The sequence below is a fragment of the Pantherophis guttatus genome, chromosome 2 (assembly GCF_059756535.1).
Source record: "Pantherophis guttatus breed Tessera chromosome 2, ASM5975653v1, whole genome shotgun sequence".
NCBI lineage: Eukaryota > Metazoa > Chordata > Lepidosauria > Squamata > Colubridae > Pantherophis > Pantherophis guttatus.
In genome coordinates, this window is record NC_142064.1 from 12,908,804 (window position 1) to 12,926,782 (window position 17,979).

Sequence of the window (17,979 nt, forward strand, 5' to 3'; positions counted from 1 at the left end):
GGGGCTTGTTCCCAATGTGCGCATGTGCAGAGCTGCCAGGAGAAGGGAACAGCTAAGGAACAAGGGCCGACTTGGGAGTAAAGACACAGGTGGATGGTGAATGGTCCCTCCCATAGGGAATAAAGAGGAACGAAGGGGAGGGGAGTTTGCAGGAGACAATTAGTTCAATTCATTTGGGTGAAGATCTGTTCCCAACTTCTTGCCAAGTAATTGCTGCTACAGCGTAGCATTTGGAAGATATCGGCCTGGCAACTCTCCAAGCCTGATATAGGTCTGTAGTTGTGAAATCTCAGGAAAGACTTTATCCCGGGATTTTGCTGGAGAGGAATTCCCTTTATCCTAAATAAAAGAGGTTATATTGGGACGAGGAGTCTGCTTCATGATCTTGGGAGGCCTAGGTCAGAACAAGAACTGCCATGTCCAACATGAATAACATCTGGAAGAGTAAAGACGTCAGCCTCCCAACTTGATGCAAATTAGTTAACACAATAATTTTTTCCAATTGCTACTTATGGCTGCAAACCGTGGACTCTGAAAAAGGCAGATAGGAGAAGGGTGGACGTCTTCGAGCTGTGGTGCTGGAGGTGACTATTACGCATCCCAAGGACTGCAAAAATCACAAAGAAGTCCTAGACTGAACATCACGAAAATAAATCACCAAAAATATCACTTGAAGCCAAGATTGCCAAACAGAGGTCGTCATACTTTGGACATGTCATGAGGGCTGACTCACTCGAAAAGTCAGTCATGCTGAGAACGATCAGTGGAAAAAAGAGAAGGGGCCCGTTAGAAATTCTGTTTATATAAAGCACCACACAGAGCAAACAAAGAGTACAGTCACCATGTGCTTTACTGCTCAACTATTTTTCTGTAACAGGAAACTCTATTTAGAACAAAAGAGCATAGAGTATATACCATAGATGATGGATCCAAACTTATAAATACTGCCATCTACTCGCTGAATACTACTGTAGTTGCTGCATAGAAACACATTCTAACAATGAATTCCAACAAAGCCGCCCTAGCACCCACTGATTGGACCAGTGGTGGGATTCAAATAATTTAACAACCGGTTCTCTGCCCTAATGACCTGCTGGGTGGGCGTGGCTATGGTGGGCATGGCCAGGGGGTATGACAGGCAGCACTCGGCCTCCTGCACACCCCTGGGAGAAAAACAGGTGGGGGGGGCATGCTGCCCCACCGTGACCCATTTTGGGCCTAGGAGGCCTCCCTTAGGCTTCCTGGGAGCGAAAACAGGCCACAAGGGGGCACCCCCCCACCCCGTTTTGGGCCTAAGAGGCCGCCCTGAAACCTCCTGTGAGCCAAAATGGGGCGCGTGGGGACTCCTGGAAGGTCAGGTTTGGCCTGAAATGGCCCAAACCAGCTGAATCCCATCACTGGATTGGACACTATAAAGGATGACAGTGGGATGACCATGGAGGATTACTGAAGGAGGCAATGAGAGACAGAGGGGCATGGAGAGTGCTGATCCATAGAGTGGGTGGGGGTCAGACATGACTGAAAGGTTGATGATATTAACAGAATCTTGGAAGATTGAAAGTATATATCTCCCCTTTCACCGTTACAGCCTGAGAAACTAGGAAGGGTCCCTTCTAAGGCATTTGCCGTCCCCACAATCACTACTGTGGGTTAAGTTGCCTTTTACCCGGGCATTCCCTTAGCTGCATCTCTTCTCCCTGTCTCTCAAGGTCATTCCCACATACCTTACCTCCTCATTCTCTGCCACGACCAAAAATTCTTAAAAGCAGATCAGTCAAGAGGAAGAGTAAAGCAGAAGATTTTGAAAGTTAAAACCACAGGCTCAATGGACAAACAAATGGGAACATCTTATGGAACTTGGGTTTCATACATGATAAGATTTTGAACCTACCAGCCCAAATTCAACAATAACACTGATTTATTATTTAGCAAACTTTTATTGCTACTTATCTACCAAAAAGAACCTTGGCAGGGGACAAAATCAAAGAACTACACAAACTTAAACCAATAAACTACATTCAGGGCCTGATAAAAACTCATTTTCATCCATCAACATCCTGGCCCCAGACATCTACAACACATCCTTCGCAGATATCTCAAAAGTTTGCATCATGTTGTTCCACTTGCAAGTGTTGTGGGGGAAATAATGAAATATGTTGTGCAGAAGAATGGAAGATTACAACAAAGGAAATTCTAAGCAACTTCAGCTTTTACGAAGCATTTTTAATTCACCAGAAATGAATATAAGGAACCAACTTCCCTGCAACCTAACTGGAAAATGATACTCTCCATCATCAAGGAACGATGGGAGTTCCTTGACGATGAAGGGCCTCGTGGCTTAGCAGACTGATAGCATTGTGATTAACACCAGCTGTCTGCAATTACTGTAAGTTCGAATCTCACCAAGCTCAAGGTTGACTCAGCCTTCCATCCTTTCTAAAATAGGTAAATTGAGGACCCAGTTTGTGGGGGCAATAAGCTGACTTTGTATAAATATACAAAAGTATGAAGGCTATTGCTTAATGCATTGTAAGCCGCCCTGAGTCTCCGGAGAAAGGCGGCATATAAATCAAATTTAAAAAAAAAAAGTTTAAACACATTTAGAGAGGATCGGATTGAGGAAAACTGCATTAGGGAAATGATCTTCACGCCAGTTGATATGACACAACAAATGCATTCTCACGTTTCTATTTGTTAAACCATGAGGACCAGGGTATAGATTAAGAAATAACTAAAAAGAGGAATTAAATGGAGCTTCTCAGAGTTCTCAGGCACTCTGTTTTCCCCTCATTCCAAGATTCATTGTGAAGATTTCCAGAAGCCTAATCATAGTTTACCTCCTAAATTTGAATCTATTTGTTCATTTGGGGCAGGGGTGTCAAACTCAAGGCCCAAGGGCCGCATCTGGCCCGTGAGGTGTTTAAACCTGCCCTAACTGCAAGACTGCCCTGGAAGTGGCAAAAGACCAGCCCGCAGCGCCTTGGTCCGGCCCAGGCCAACCAGGCGCTGATCTGCAACCTTGTGGCGGCCATCCAGGCCGGACCGCCACCAGCCTTACATCCACAGCAGGGCCTCGGCTCCGGCCCCGGCCCCAGCCCCTGGGCATGCACACAGGAGGCAGTGAATATGTTCAGGGCCTGGTTTCCCTGAGGACTTGTTTATTTATTTATTTATTGGTTCGATTTATATGCCGCTCTTTTCTGGAGACTCAGAGCAGCTTACAATGTGTTAAGCAATAGCCTTCATACTTTTTGTAAATACCCGCTTAGTAGGGCTTTCGGCCGCCCCCTAAGCGGTGTTCTTTTTTATACAAAGTGAACTTATTGCCCCCGCAATCCGAGTCCTCATTTTACCTACCTCGGAAGGATGGAAGGCTGAATCAACCTTGAGCCTGGTGAGATTTGAACTTGCAGTAATTGCAGGCAGCTGGTGCTACTTAATAGCACTTTAGTCTGCTGCGCCACCAAGGCTCTCAGGACTGTGTTCTGAGCGCTTCCCTTTCACCCAGGACACCAGCGCTTGCACGCTTGCCGCCTCCTGCACGCACACCCAGGGGGCGGGGCCAAGGCAGCACCATGGATCTAAGGCCGGCTGTGGTCTGCCCCGGATGGCCACCATCAGGGAGCAGATCAGCACTGCGGCTGCACAAGTGTCTCCATGCCCAAACGATGTTGAGCTGACCACACCCACCCCAGCCACACCCATGCACCCCGCCCCCCGGCGATCAACCACAAGCCTGATGCAGCCCTCAATGAAATCAAGTTTGATGCCCCTGAACTAGGGTAACCTCAGTCTCCATTTAAATACACGTATCAGTAGAAAGGAAGAAAAGTTTTGCACTCACCTGGCCATTTGTTTATATGCTTCTTCCGCAACTGCGAAAATATGAGGATCCATATCACCCATGTTTTGGCCGCTGTAGGCGTAGATGACATCTTGTCCATAAATTGGCAATTGTTCATAAGGATTTATGGCAACAAGCACGATACCTTAAAATTAACGAGAATGCAAACACTTTAAATGATACAAAAACAAGAGAGGCACAAATTACCCACAAACAGAGTAGTTTAAAGATGACTCACTGGTCACTTCATAGTGTCAACGTTTGTTTGTTTTTATTGTGCATCAATTTACAAGTTCATTGCAGCCAGCTATTTAAATAAATAAGCAAGCAAGCAGAAGCATTCGCCCCCACTTTTTGTTTTATAGGTTCAGCAGATTTGAAGGTTTTCCAAATTAAAATTCAACTGCTACAAGTTTCCTGAGCTGGCAAAGTTAGGTCTCAACCAGAAAATTCTCTAACTAAATAGTTCTCGACTTACTTACCAGAATTTCTGTTGCTAGCAAGATGTTCAGTGAGTTGTACCCAATTTTATGACCTTTTTTTTTTGCCAAGGTTGTTAAGCAAATCATTGCAGTTAAGTGAATCGTGAGTTGTTAAATAAATTCAGCTTCCCACATTGATTTTGCTTGACAGAGGCCAGCTTGGAAAGTTACGAATGATGATCGCATGAACACAGGATGCTGCAAGCATCATAAATACACACCAGTTGCCAACACTCCAATTTTGATCATGTGACCAAGCGGATATGTGAGAACCGGTCAAAAGTCACTATTTTCAATCCCGTTGTAAATTTGAACAGGTGTTAAATGACTGGTTGTAAATCTACCTGTACAGGTAGTCCTTGGCTTTGACCACAATTGAGCCCAAAATTTCTGTTGCTAAGCGAGACATTGGTTAAGTGAATTTTGTTCCATTTTACGACCTTTCTTGCCACGGTTGTTAAGTGAATCACTGCACTTTTATTTAAGCTCGTCACACGGTTGTTAAGTGAATCTGGCTTCCCCATTGACTTTGCTTGTCAAAAGGTCACAAAAGCGGATCACATGACCCCGGGACACTGCAACTGTCATAAATATGAGTAAGTTGCCAACCATCTCAATTTTGATCATGTGACCATGGGGATGCTGCAATGGTCATAAGTGTGAGAAACGGTCATCAGTTGCTCCATTGGCTGCTGATTTGCTTCCGGGTGCAACTCAAGGTGCTGGTTGTCACCTTTAAAGCCCTTCATGGCTTGGGACCACGTTATCTGAGGGACCGTCTCTTGCTGGTCACATCTACCCAACCCATCAGAGTTGGGAGGCAGGGAATGTTGCGGGTCCCGTCCCCGAGGGAGATACACCTGGTGGGACCTAGAAGACGGGCCTTCTCTATGGTAGCTCCCTCTCTCTGGAACATCATTCCACCAGAGATTAGGATGTCCCCCACTCTAATAATCTTCAGGAAGACTGGGTTCTGCCTAGGGAACCCAGAGGGGGATGGAGCCCATTAAATGTGTTAGGATATGGTTTAAGCCTAACTATGTTGTACAGGCAATATAAGTGTACTGTTACTTTAAGCTGTAACTGTATTATGTGGCTTTAATGCTGAGTCATGCTGTAATCATATAATTACTGGTTGTGAGAATATTTAAGCAAAGCTTCTGTAACGTGTTCAGTTGCTGCTATGATCTGCTGTTGATGATGAAGCTGCAATGATGAAGCTGCCGTTGTGTATGAAGATAATGAGAGGATGAAGCTGTGATGATAAGCTACCATTGAGAGGAGGTGCTATCTGTAATCATTGTTTGATGGATCTGCAACCATCGTGAACCAGAGTGAGTTTGTTATTCTAACCAACTACTGTTTGTTGGGTAAGAAGATTCTGTAACTACTGGACTGATTTACTGGCAAAGACTTGGAATTTGTTTAAAGACTATGAGACTGTTTTTCTACTATAAAGTAAGCTTTTGATAAACCAGTTTGCATATCTCTTATTCATTGCTCTCAGCAACGTTTCACTGTGCAATCTACTCTGCTGGTTGGTAACACAACAACAATAACCTTAACAAAATGGCTTGTGTGATCTGCTCTCACTGGGACGGGGGCACTGGTGGGTTCCTCCCGGTTCAGTCCGGTTCGGCCGAGCCGGTAGCGGTGACGATATGATGTCACCTAACTGGTTCTCCCCCCCCCACCCTCCCACATTATTCTTACCTTTTATTTGGCCCCACCCCCAATCTATTGCTGCCTCCTGAGTCTCAGCTGATGACTAGAGGGAAAAAACCTGTTTAAACTCTTGCCCCGGGGCTTCAAAAGGCCGTCCTGCAGTGATCAGTGTTAAAAGCAAACAAATGAGTTGGGTCGTAAGTGCGAGGACTGGTCGTAAGTGCGAGGACCTTCCAGAAATGACTCTGACCAGCTAGCCACACCCACCTAGTCACATGACCTCCAAGCCACGCCCACAGAACCGGTAGTAAAAAAAATTTAGAACCCACCCCTGGACGGGGGGGTGGGAGGTGGAGGGCGATTTTGTTATGTTGTACTATATTAATTTATTTGATTCTTTTTGTTAGTTTTTATTGTTTCAAATATGGTTTTATATTCTGTAAGCCGCCTTGAGTCCCCATGTGTGAATAGGCAGCAATATTAATTAATTAAGTAATTAATTAATTAATTAATTAATTAAGTCATTTTTTTCCCAGTCACTAAATGAACTGTTGTTAATTTAGGCCTATCTGTAGTCTTTCCAAAAGCAATGCCCTATGTCAATACTCACCACAATAGGTATAGATGTGATTTGATTCCAAAAAGCGGACTTTTAAGTTATGCAAGACGGCCGGTTCATGGAGGTAACTCAAAGCTGTCAAGTCATTTTCTCCAACCAAAATATCTGGATTACGCAAAAAAGGAAACTTGTTCTCCTTAGGTTCAACAGGATATTCCAGGATCTGAAATGGTAAAAGGGAAAACAGTAATTTATCCAAAGGTCTACCTGGGACATTGTTACATCTCCATAACCTGACCAAAGTAATGTTTTAGGATACAAAAGAAGCGGGAAAATCAAATGAGAGGTGAACCACATTCACAAAACAGAACCTTGAGGGGGAGGAAGGTTGCCTTAAATAGCTCAACAATGCACCCTTTAAATTAAAAAGCTTTTCTCATGTGATCGGTTCATTTATCTGGAAAGGAAAGAAAAGCATTATTACCAAAAAAACAAAAATTCAACTATATTGCTTGTTTTTATTGCAATTTGCCTAAAAATTAGATTAGAGCTCTGTAATTTTATAGAGAGTTGTTTTTAAGATGGTCACCAGCTAAATTTTTAATACAGGTAATCCTTGACTTACTCCCACAATTGAGCCCCAAATTTCTGTTGCTGAGCGAGACATTTGCTAAGTGACTTTTGCCCCATTTTACGACCTTTCTTGACACCATCAAAAGGTCACAAAAGCGGATCACATGACCCCGGAAAACACTGCAGTTGTGATAAATATGAGTCAGTTGCCAAGCAACTGAATTTTGATCACATGACCATGGGGAAGTTGCAATGGTCATAGGTGCGAAAAAGGTCATAAGTCCCTTTTTTCAGTGCTGTTGTAACTTTGAACGGTCATTAAATGTACACTTCACTAAACGAACTGTCAAGAACTACCTGTACTCCAGTGGTGGGTTGCCCCCCGGTTCGGACCAGTTCGCAAGAACCGGAAGTAAAACCGGCGGGAGGACCCGCCCACCGCCCCGGATGTCATCATCAGCGATCTGCATACGCGCAGATCCCGTTGCGAACCGGAAGTAAAGGTAAGTAGAACCCACCCCTGCTGTACTCGTGACAAATGTTTCACAATCTCTTTACTCCTTGTCTTTCAGGAAGCTACGGGATCTCCGGTCTCATTAGAAAGCAATTGACCATGGAGATGCTACAATGGTTGACTCAGCCTTCTATCCTTCCGAGGTGGATAAAATGAGGACCCAGATTGTTGGGGGCCATAGGCTGACTCTGTTAACCACTTAGAGAGGGCTGGAAAGCACTGTGAAGCAGTTTATAAGTCTATTGTTATTTGCTAAGTCATTTTTTTCGGTGCCATGGTAACTTTGAACAGTCACTAAATTAACTGTTGTCAGTTGAGGATTACCTGTATATATGATGTGTGTATACAAACAGACTTCTGTTCGGCCATTTTTTTAAAACAAGGATTATGCTACATACAGAAGAGAAGCTATATTTTAGAATAGAATAACAGAGTTGGAAGGGACCTTGGAGGTCTTCTAGTCCAACCCCCTGCCCAGGCAGGAAACCTTACACCACTTCAGACAAGTCCAACATCTTCTTAAAAATTTGGAGCATTCACAACTTCCGCAGACAAGTTGTTCCACTTATTAATTGTTCTAACTGTCAGGAACTTTCTCCTTAGTTCTAAGTTGCTTCTCTCCTTGATTAGTTTCCACCCATTGCTTCTTGTTTAACCTCAAGTGCTTTGGAGAATAGCTTGACTCCCTCTTCTTTGGGGCAGCCCTTAAGATATTGGAAGACTGCTATCATGTCTCCCCTAGTCCTTCTTTTCATTAAACTAGACACACCCAGTTCCTGCAACCGTTCTTCATATGTTTCAGCCTCCAGTCCCCTAATCATCTTGGTTGCTCTTCTCTGCACTCTTTCTAGAGTCTCAACATCTTTTTTACGTTTTGTTCACCCATCACTCATCACTTCCAGACCACTGGACTAAAAAATTTGCAAAGATGCTAAGCATACTTTTGCCTTGCTGTAACAAACCCAGGTCTAGGACCACACATAGCCATACAGGTAGTCCGTGACTTATGACCATGTGTATAGCGATCATTCAAACTTACGACAATCCTGTAAAAGATGCTGGCTGAGGAATTCTGGGAGTTGAAGTCCACACAGCTGAAAAGTTCCCAAGATTGAGAAACACTGCTGCCGATAAATTGTCTCAGTAATCAATCAGAATAGAGAAGGATGTCTTCTAGTCCAACCCCTTCAGTGGTGGGTTGCTATCGGTTCTCCCTAGTTCTTGCAAACCGGTAGTGGAAATTTTGAGTAGTTTGGAGAACCGGTAAATACTACCTCTGCCTGGCCCCGCCCCCAATCTATTCGCTGCCTCCCGAGTCCCAGCTGATCAGCTAGAAAGAAAAAATCAGGGCTCACTTGACAAAGAAGGAAAAAAAAAAAAAGAAGACACCTTAGCTTTAAATTGAGAAGCCAAGAAGCCTCCCAACTGATCGGCTAGAACCGATCCGCTCCTTGTAAACCGCTCGGTGGTGGTAGATTGGCAATTGAGGCCAAGCTTTTTTTTAAAATTTGATTTATATGCCGCCCTTCTCCGGAGACTCAGGGCGGCTTACAATGCGTTAAGCAATAGCCTTCATACTTTTGTATATTTATACAAAGTCAGCTTATTGCCCCCACAAACTGGGTCCTCAATTTACCTACCTTAGAAAGGATGGAAGGCTGAGTCAACCTTGAGCCTGGGGAGAATTGAACTCGCAGTAATTGCAGGCAGCTGGATGTTAAATGCTGCCTTAGGAGGCATTAGCCTCCTACGCCACTCAGGCTCCAAGCTGCCTGAAAGTGGTTTCCGATGCTCTCGGTGGTGGCAGAGCGGCAAAAAAACTGTTTAAACTCTTGCCGCGGCACTTCAAAGAGCCGCCCTACAGCTGATCAGCGGTAAAAGGCAGTGTGGTGATAGACCAGTGCGCTCCAAAAACAAATAGGTAGACCGGAATTCTCCAAAAACAAATGGGTAGACCGGTACAGCTCTGCAAGCAGTTAAAAGCCTGGTAGACCAGTACCTCTGCTAAATCCTAAAGAATTGTTTGTCACATGACCATTAAACCACGCCCACAAAATAAGCCGCACCCACAGAACCGGTAGTAAAAAAAATTAGAACCCACCCCTGAATCCCTTGTTCAAGGAGGAGACCCTATATGATTTCAGGCAAATGGCTATCCAGTCTCTTCTTTAAAACCTCCAGGGATGTAGCACCCACAACTTCTGAAGGCAACTTCCCTTCCTCCTTAATTGTCCTCACTGTTAGGAAGTTTCTCCTTAAGTCCAGGTTGCTTCTCTCCTTGATTAGTTTCCATCCGTTGTTTCTTGTCTTGCCTTCAGGTGCTTTAGGAAATAAGTTGACCCCCCCTCTTCTTTGTGGCAACCCCTGGCTGACCTTGCTTTGAGTCCACCCTGGTTACAACTTGGATGTAACCACCACGAAACCTGTGCTGGCCAACCACGTTTATGCTGTTGCCAAGAAAATTACGAGGAGACACCTATCGGCATATCAATTTCCAGGTTTCAAACTTGACCTTACTTTTTATCGTAGCGTTGCCAAAAGGCATCTGGCTGGCCCTGCTAGTAATGACAACCTTCCGCCATGCTAATGGGGGAATCTGAGGAATTGCAACTTGGGTGGGTGCCAGGTTGGGTGAGGCTGTTGGCATCAGCGTGCTTTGATGTTCTTTGGCACGTTGGTTTCTGTTCTCGGCACTGACTAACTCTGGGCTCATGTGTGCCCGCTCGCTCTTGCTGTCTTACATCCATCATGCCCAATCTAATAAACGGGAGTGACTTGTCAACTCAGCTGAAAGCAAAATGAAGGGAATATATCTGACAGAACTAGGGTGAGAAAATAAGAACACTCTAAAAGGCTTGTAGCTTGTTGGGGACGGTTGATTCCAGCCCAGAAATGGGGATGGCATTCACACGACATGCAAAACTACCTTGCCATTCACCTTGGTCAGAGGGAGAAGCCGGCCACCCTCCCGCAGACGGTCAAATCATAACCCTGACAGCAACCTCTGCTGGCCCTGACAATTAAGAGACCAGCTACCACAGCAATTTTTGCACTGATCAGCTATTTCTAATTGTTGATGCTGTTATAATTGGTGTGAGGGAGGACACAAAGGGACGAGGTGGCTCTATTAGCGCTGGACTCACAATGTGGGAGAAAGTGGAGAATTAGACCTTGAAGTCCTTTATGGGGGGAAGAGAAGGGGAAAATGGGGAGGAAAGGGGAAGGGAAAGAGAAAGAGAAAGGAAAAGGGGAAAGAGAAAGGGGGAAAGGGGAAGGGGAAAGGAAGGGAAGGGAAGGGAAGGAGGGGAGGGAAGGGAAGGATAGAAAAGGGAAGGGAAAGAAAGGAAAGGAAAGGAAAGGAAAGGAAAGGAAAGGAAAGGAAAGGAAAGGAAAGGAAAGGAAAGGAAAGGAAAGGAAAAATAAAAGCAGGAAAGTTGGGGAAGGGGAAGGCTTCTGAGCTGCTGTTCTCACTTCATTTTCCTGGAGGACCAATGGGCCACTTAATCCAGGAAATGTCTACATTCTACCAACCTACATCCCAGCATGGTTACAAACTGATGTTAACACAATTTCCTTTAATTACACTCTGGCCCAAAGTCTGCATTGGCATACAACAATAAGCCACGCTACTGTAGGGCTTAGCTCTATGGATGGCTCTCAAGTCACACCAAAGCCCTAATTTTTTTTCCATCACGGTATATGGAATAAACCAGAGTGACAGAGTCCACACTCCAAACCAAAATCAAACCAACCAACATTAAGGCTTAGCAAATGGACGAACGCAGCCACTAACCTCCCATCCTTTTTATTCAGCCCTTGATTTTTAATGAATTTGGAGTCATGGGATCTACAAACTGGTTTTAAGAAACTAATTAGTAATATGGCGGAGATGGAAAAAAAAACCAGTAGATCTAATAACATAGAAGGCTACAGTCCGCTATTATGGTCCTCTTCCTGACCAAATCCTCCATATACCGCCCTGAGTCCTTCGGGAGTAGGGCGGTATATAAATCCAATAAAATAAAAATAAATATAGCCACAGTGGCGCAGTGGTTAGAGTGCAGTACTGCAGGCTACTTCTGCCTGCCAACTGTCTGCAATTTGGCAGTTCAAATCTCAGCAAGCTCAAGGTTGATTCAGCCTTCCGTCCTTCCGAGGTGAGTAAAATGAGGACCCAAATTGTTGGGGGCAATAGGCTGACTGTGAATTGCTTAGAGATGGCTGTAAAGCCCTATAAAGCGGTATATAAGCCTAAATGCTAGTGCTAGTGGTATTGCTATATGAAGAACACATACTGAAAATAATCTTGGTATTTTAAGTCTCTTTGCCCTCTTTGCCCCTTGGTATTTTAAGTCCCTTTGCCCCGCTTGAGAGAGCTACCAGTCAGAAGAAATTGAACAAAATTCATTCCAACACAGAAGCTGTTGCTTTAAATCAGGGGGGACAAACCTTGGCAACTTTAAAAACCTGTGGTCTTCAATTCCTAGAATTCCCCAGCCAGCCATGCTGGCTGAGGAATTCTGGGAGTTATAATAAAATAGAATAACAGAGTTGAAAGGGACCTTGGAGGTCATCCAGTCCAACCCCCTGCTTAGGCAGGAAACCCTACACCACTTCAGACAAAGGGTTATCCAACATCTTCTTAAAAACGTCCAGTGTTGGAGCACTCACAACTTCTGGAGGCAAGTTGTTCCACTGATTAATTGTTCTAACTGTCAGGAAATTTCTCCTTAGTTCTAGGTTGCTTCTCTCCTTGATTAGTTTCCACCCATTGCTTCTTGTCCTGCCCTCAGGTGCTTTGGAGAATAGCTTGACTCCCTCTTCTTTGTGGCAGCCCCTGAGATATCGGAAGACTGCTATCATGTCTCCCCTAGTCCTTCTTTTCATTAAACTAGACATACCCAGTTCCTGCAACCGTTCTTCATATGTTTTATCCTCCAGTCCCCTAATCATCTTGGTTGCTCTTCTCTGCACTCTTTCTAAACATCTTTTTTACATCGTGGCGATCAAAACTGAATGCAATATTCAGTTTTGGTCGCCACAATGTAAAATAGATGTTGAGACTTGAAGTCCACGTCTTTAAGTAGCCAAGGTTGGACGCTCCTGATTTGAATTATGATGCCCTTTCTCTTTTCAGTTCCTTAAAGAATAGAAGCCTGGGAGACCACCAGTAAAGCTGTTTAAGGATAAAAAGAAAACATACCATGAAGTTTTCTCAACTTAAAGTCACAGCTGCTCAACTAAAACAGAGCCAAAAAAAAGTGTTACCATCTGGCCATCCAGATGTTGGATATGCCAGGGGCGCAGTGCATAATTCCCCACTGTTTTTGCTTTGTGCATGTTAAAAAAAGGCTTCCTTTTTTTTTTAAACAGATGGTGTGTGTTTATAGATATGTGTACGCATCTATTTGCACACATACAAAGTGAGATAAGGCAGGGTGATGTGAAGATAGTTTTACTTTGATGAAAAGAAATGTAAGATCTAAGTTGTTGTGATTCCCTAATTTGTATTATTGGGTTTCTGTTTTAAGGCCACCTAAAATATTTTGCTAAGTATAACCAATGGATTTTATTCTCAAATCTCGGTGGCGCTTGCTTGTCCTCAGTGCCAGTTTAATGTTTCTTCAGGTCTGATCTTCACCACAATTCCTCTGTGTATTTCAGGAATATGTGAGTTATTTATTGCTGCAATTTATATGACACTTTTCTACACGTTGGAAACTCAGGGCAGTGAATGATCTAAAATAAAACTTAAATAATTTATTTATTTATTGGTTCAATTTATATGCCGCCTTTCTCCGGAGACTCAGGGGGGCTTACAATGCGTTAAGCAATAGCCTTCGCACTTTTGGTATATACTTGTTTAGTAGTGTTTTCGGGGGGCCCCTAAGCAGTGTTCTTTTTTTTATACAAAGTCAGTTTATTGCCCCCACAATCTGGGTCCTCATTTTACCTACCTCGGAAGGATGGAAGGCTGAGTCAACCTTGAGCCTGGTGAGATTTGAACTCGCACTAATTGCAGGCAGCTGGCAGCTAAGTGCTACTTAACAGCACCTTAGTCCGCTGCGCCACCAAGGCTCCTTAAAAAGCACTAAGAGATAAAGCTTTTAATTCACCTAGCTCAAAGGGTCAGGATCAAGAAACGAATGTTCATTTCCTGACAGAAGCAGGAAAAAAATGAAAATAAACAAAATTCCCGAGAAAAATGAAATCTACAACCTAAGGACTAGATGAGATGTGTTAAGATACGTGACAATCCCCAACATTTTCCATTATAATTCCGCTTGTAGCATCTCTTCGTGGTGATAAATTGGTCAAGACCATAGATTAGAAGGTCTGCATGAGTCTAAATTAGGGGTGTCAAACTCAAGGCCTCAGGCCGGATCTGGCTTGTGAGGTGCTTAGATTTGGCCCACGGGGCCACCCTGGAAACGGCGAAGGACTGGCCTGCAGTGCCTCTGCCAGCGAAAACAGAGCTTGGGAGCCCATTTTTGCTGGCAGAGTGCTCGGGCCATGAGAGGCGCCCCCAGGACGAGTGACGTCAAACTGGCCATGCCCCCCCTGGCCCCCCCAAGGTCAAATACAACCCTGATGCGGCCCTCAATGAAATCGAGTTTGATCCACCTCGTCTAAATCCTTTATATTTTTCTGGATAGTTTCTAATTTTTTCAGCTAAAAATCCTTGTAATTTTTCAACGTCTTACTGACAAGTGTCACACAGTTGGGAAAGATCCCAAGGTATTTAAGCAAAGATGTTTTTAATACTTGGTGGAGTAAATGCAGAATCTTGGAAACCGTAATAAAATTGTCCTAGCCTCCTATACGATGAGTTAATTAAGGTGGAAAATTTTTTTTGAAAGCTTTGAGATGCTTCTTTCCAAATTTCTCTTCACTTGAGCTAAATTGTTATTTATAAGATAAGCTGACAACTGACTCATCTGCGGTCTCTTGTTTACGGCTATCATCTTTTTCATCCCTTTCCACAATCTCCCCATAATCTGTCACAATGACTGCTAGTCCTCAACTTACAACCAAATCATCACAGTTGTAACTCAAGACATCCTGTGACCAGACCCGATTCTATGACCAATTTTACCATGGTCGTAAGGTGAATCACATGGGCGTAAGTGAATCCTGCTTTCCCCACAGGTGTCAGTTTTGAAATGCTGTTAAATCTCAAGGTCTCAAGGCAAAAACCACCTGCACTATCAGAAACACAAAAAATATTGTGCAGGGAATATTTGTCATTAAGGTGTCTAGATTAAAATAGTTGTTTTAATGAGTTTCAGATAGGAATTACCTTTCATGTGCACCAGTGGTGAAATCTGAACCAGTTTGCTACGAGTTTGCTGGCCGCACAAGTGTGCTGCGCGCCAAACACACGCTGCATGTGCATGCATAGTGCACATCCAACGAACACTGTGCGTTTAAAAAGCTTGATTTTAGCGTGAACAGTATGCGCCAAAAGATGGCTTGGGAAGGTAAGTAGAACAGCGAGGGGGGGGATCAGCTGTGCCGCGCGGTTTAGCTTCGCTAGAAAGCAGGATTTCCTGCTTTCTAGCAAAGCTAAATCGTGCGGCACAACTGATCGTCGGATCGTAGCTTTTTTTTAAACTGCCGGTTCGCCTGAACTGGTAGCCTTTTTTTACTACTGGTTCACCCGAACTGGTAGTTTTTCTTATTACCAGTTCTCCTGAACCAGAGCGAACCGGTAGCATTTCATCCCGATGTGCACCTAATTTCAGTGGTGGGTTTCCAATTTTTTTACTACCAGTTCTGTGGGCGTGGCTTGGTGGGCATGGCAGGGGAAGGATACTGTAAAATCTCCACCCCACTGAGGGGGAAGGTTACTGCAAAATCCCCATTTCCTCCCGATCAGCTGGGACTCGGGAGGCAGAGAATAGATGGGGGTGGGGCCAGTCAGAGATGGTATTTACCAGTTCTCTGAACTACTCAAAATTTCCGCTACCGGTTCTCCAGAACTGGTCAGAACCTGCTGAAACCCACCTCTGACCTATTGGCTTTTAAACCTGAAGTGTCCTAATCTTCATAATTTTAAAATCTAAGAAAATGGCCTCCCATTTGATAGATCAGCATGATCTATCAAATTAGTATGGTCTATAAATAGCCATGAAGCAATGGATGAAAATTTATCAAGGAGAGAAGCAACTTAGAACTAAGGAGAAATTTCCTGATAGTTAGAACAATTAATCAATGGAACAACTTGTCTTAAATGGTACAGGATTTCTTGCTTGAGCATAGGGGGTGGACTAGAAGACCTCTAAGATCCCTTCCAATTCTGTTATTCTGTTATTCTGAAGGTGTCTCACGGAACTGGGTCAATTGTTTAAATTAGTGAAACAGTGAGTTGATAGGCTCATGCAGATTATGCTAAAATAGTAGTAGTGAAAGTGATGATTATACAGTTTTTATTATTTAAAAGAGAGTCCGCTTTTGTGGAACAGCTTGATTGCATTTTAATTATCGGAGCAAGATTACATCTCATATGTTACAGAATATGAGGTTGAGTCAGGTTTGCCATTATTTTATGCAAGCTCTGAAATTTCTACAGAGCTGGGAATTAATAGGACCGTTTTAACCCAATTAAGTACTTGCAGCAGGAATTCCAATCACCTTTTTTGGAGACGGGATCTGGCCTGCATTCAGGGATAGCTCAAATTCATATGACCTTTATTAATTAATACAAACACATTTTAATGAGGGACAGTAGAATCCCAGTGAACTTATGGTCTGAAGGACAGGAACTTTCAAAGACATAGCAATTAACCCTTAAGGATCTCTTTCAAATATATTCTCTTCCACCCATGGTGATTCCTATACAGCAAAGGTGTCAAATTCAAGGCCCATGGACTGGATTCGGCCTGTGGGGTGCTTAAATCTGGCCCGTGTGGCCGGCCTGGAAATAGTAAAGGACTGGTCCGCAGTGCCTCTGGCAGCCAAAATGTTTTTGGCCTGGATGGCCTCTTGCAGCACTCTGCCACAGTGGTGAAATTCAAATTTTTTTACTACCGGCTCTGTGGGCGTGGCTTGATGGGTGTGGCAGGGGAAGGATACTGCAAAATCTCCATTTCCACCCCGCTCCAGGGGAAGGATACTGCAAAATCCCCATTCCCACCCCACTCTGGGGCCAGCCAGAGGTGGTATTTGCCAGTTCTCCGAACTTCTCAAAATTTCCAATCCCGGTTCTCCAGAACCTATCAAAACCTGCTGAATTTCACCCCTGTTCTGCCGGCCAAGTGCCTTTATGCCGGTGTTTCTCAACCTTAGCAACTTTAAGCTGTGTGGACTTCAACTCCCAGAATCCCTCAGCCAGCATAGCTGGGGAATTCTGGGAGTTGACGTCCATGCAGCTTAAAGTTGCTAAGGGTGACAAACATTGCTTTATGTTACCTCTTTTATAAGGGTAAGATACACCTTATATAAACAGTGACAACGTTTACTTGGCAAGCTTAAAAATCAGTCACAATGTAGACTTGGTAGATTTTGCAGACAGTGGAAGTGGCATCTGCTAACTCATTTGTTATCACAAATGATCTGGTACTCAACAATGATAGGAAACCGTAATAAAGAATTTCTGTTGCTATTAAATTGGCCAGCTAGGTAACAGACACACCGTATCTTAAATTAGAAACACTTCCATTAAAACTGCATTTATCAGATGAATTGGTGTTATTCCTTTGTTGGTATCATCAGCAAAAACACTAAGGTTTTTTTCAGAAGTTACTGAATTTTTTTTATAATGAATTTCCAATATTTTTTATGATACAGTACATCCTATTTCAATCTCTGCTGTTTAATATATTTCAGGCCTGGAGAGACAGAATAGACACTTATAGGGGTCTGTTATATTTGAGCCCAATTATTCAAACCACAAAAGTTGCCAACACAATACCCAAAGATGTCAGGTGCCATTGAATAAGTAATTGATGCTTGCATCCTCTTCAAACTGTTAAAAAGAATCACATTTTGAAATAATTACCTGAAAGGATGTGACTTGAAAACACAATGGCCACTCATAATAATGCTCAAATGAAACAAACAAAATGTTAAAAAGTTATGAAATTTATGTAGTTCCTTACCAGGCACATCTAAATGATGTTAAAGTAACCAAAATATCTTTATCTCCCAAGGCATGTCACAACTTTGGAGCGTCCCTAATGTTTAGAAATGGAAAGCTGAAAAATTTGACACGCCCTAACATTGTTCATTGAGTATAATGATAAAATAATATTAATAGTGGTTCAGTTGAGTGCAATTGGGCAACAATTCTCAGAAACACCGAATCTCTTTTCCTGTATGGTGCAATGAGGGTTTTTAAAAT

The 17,979-nt window shown here is 43.5% G+C and overlaps 1 protein-coding gene across 7 annotated transcripts in view; it reads right to left on the reverse strand.

Moving 5' to 3' along the window:
• MYO5B (myosin VB) overlaps window positions 1-17,979 on the reverse strand; it is a 321,534-nt gene that overhangs the window by 213,955 nt on the left and 89,600 nt on the right. For all 7 annotated transcript variants that reach the window (XM_034401761.3, XM_034401760.3, XM_034401759.3 and 4 more), the window contains exons 3-4: window positions 6,602-6,773; window positions 3,845-3,989 (exon numbers count right to left, since the gene is read on the reverse strand). In XM_034401761.3, coding sequence (XP_034257652.2) covers window positions 3,845-3,989; window positions 6,602-6,773 — 317 coding nt within the window. The remainder of the gene's footprint in view (window positions 1-3,844; window positions 3,990-6,601; window positions 6,774-17,979) is intronic.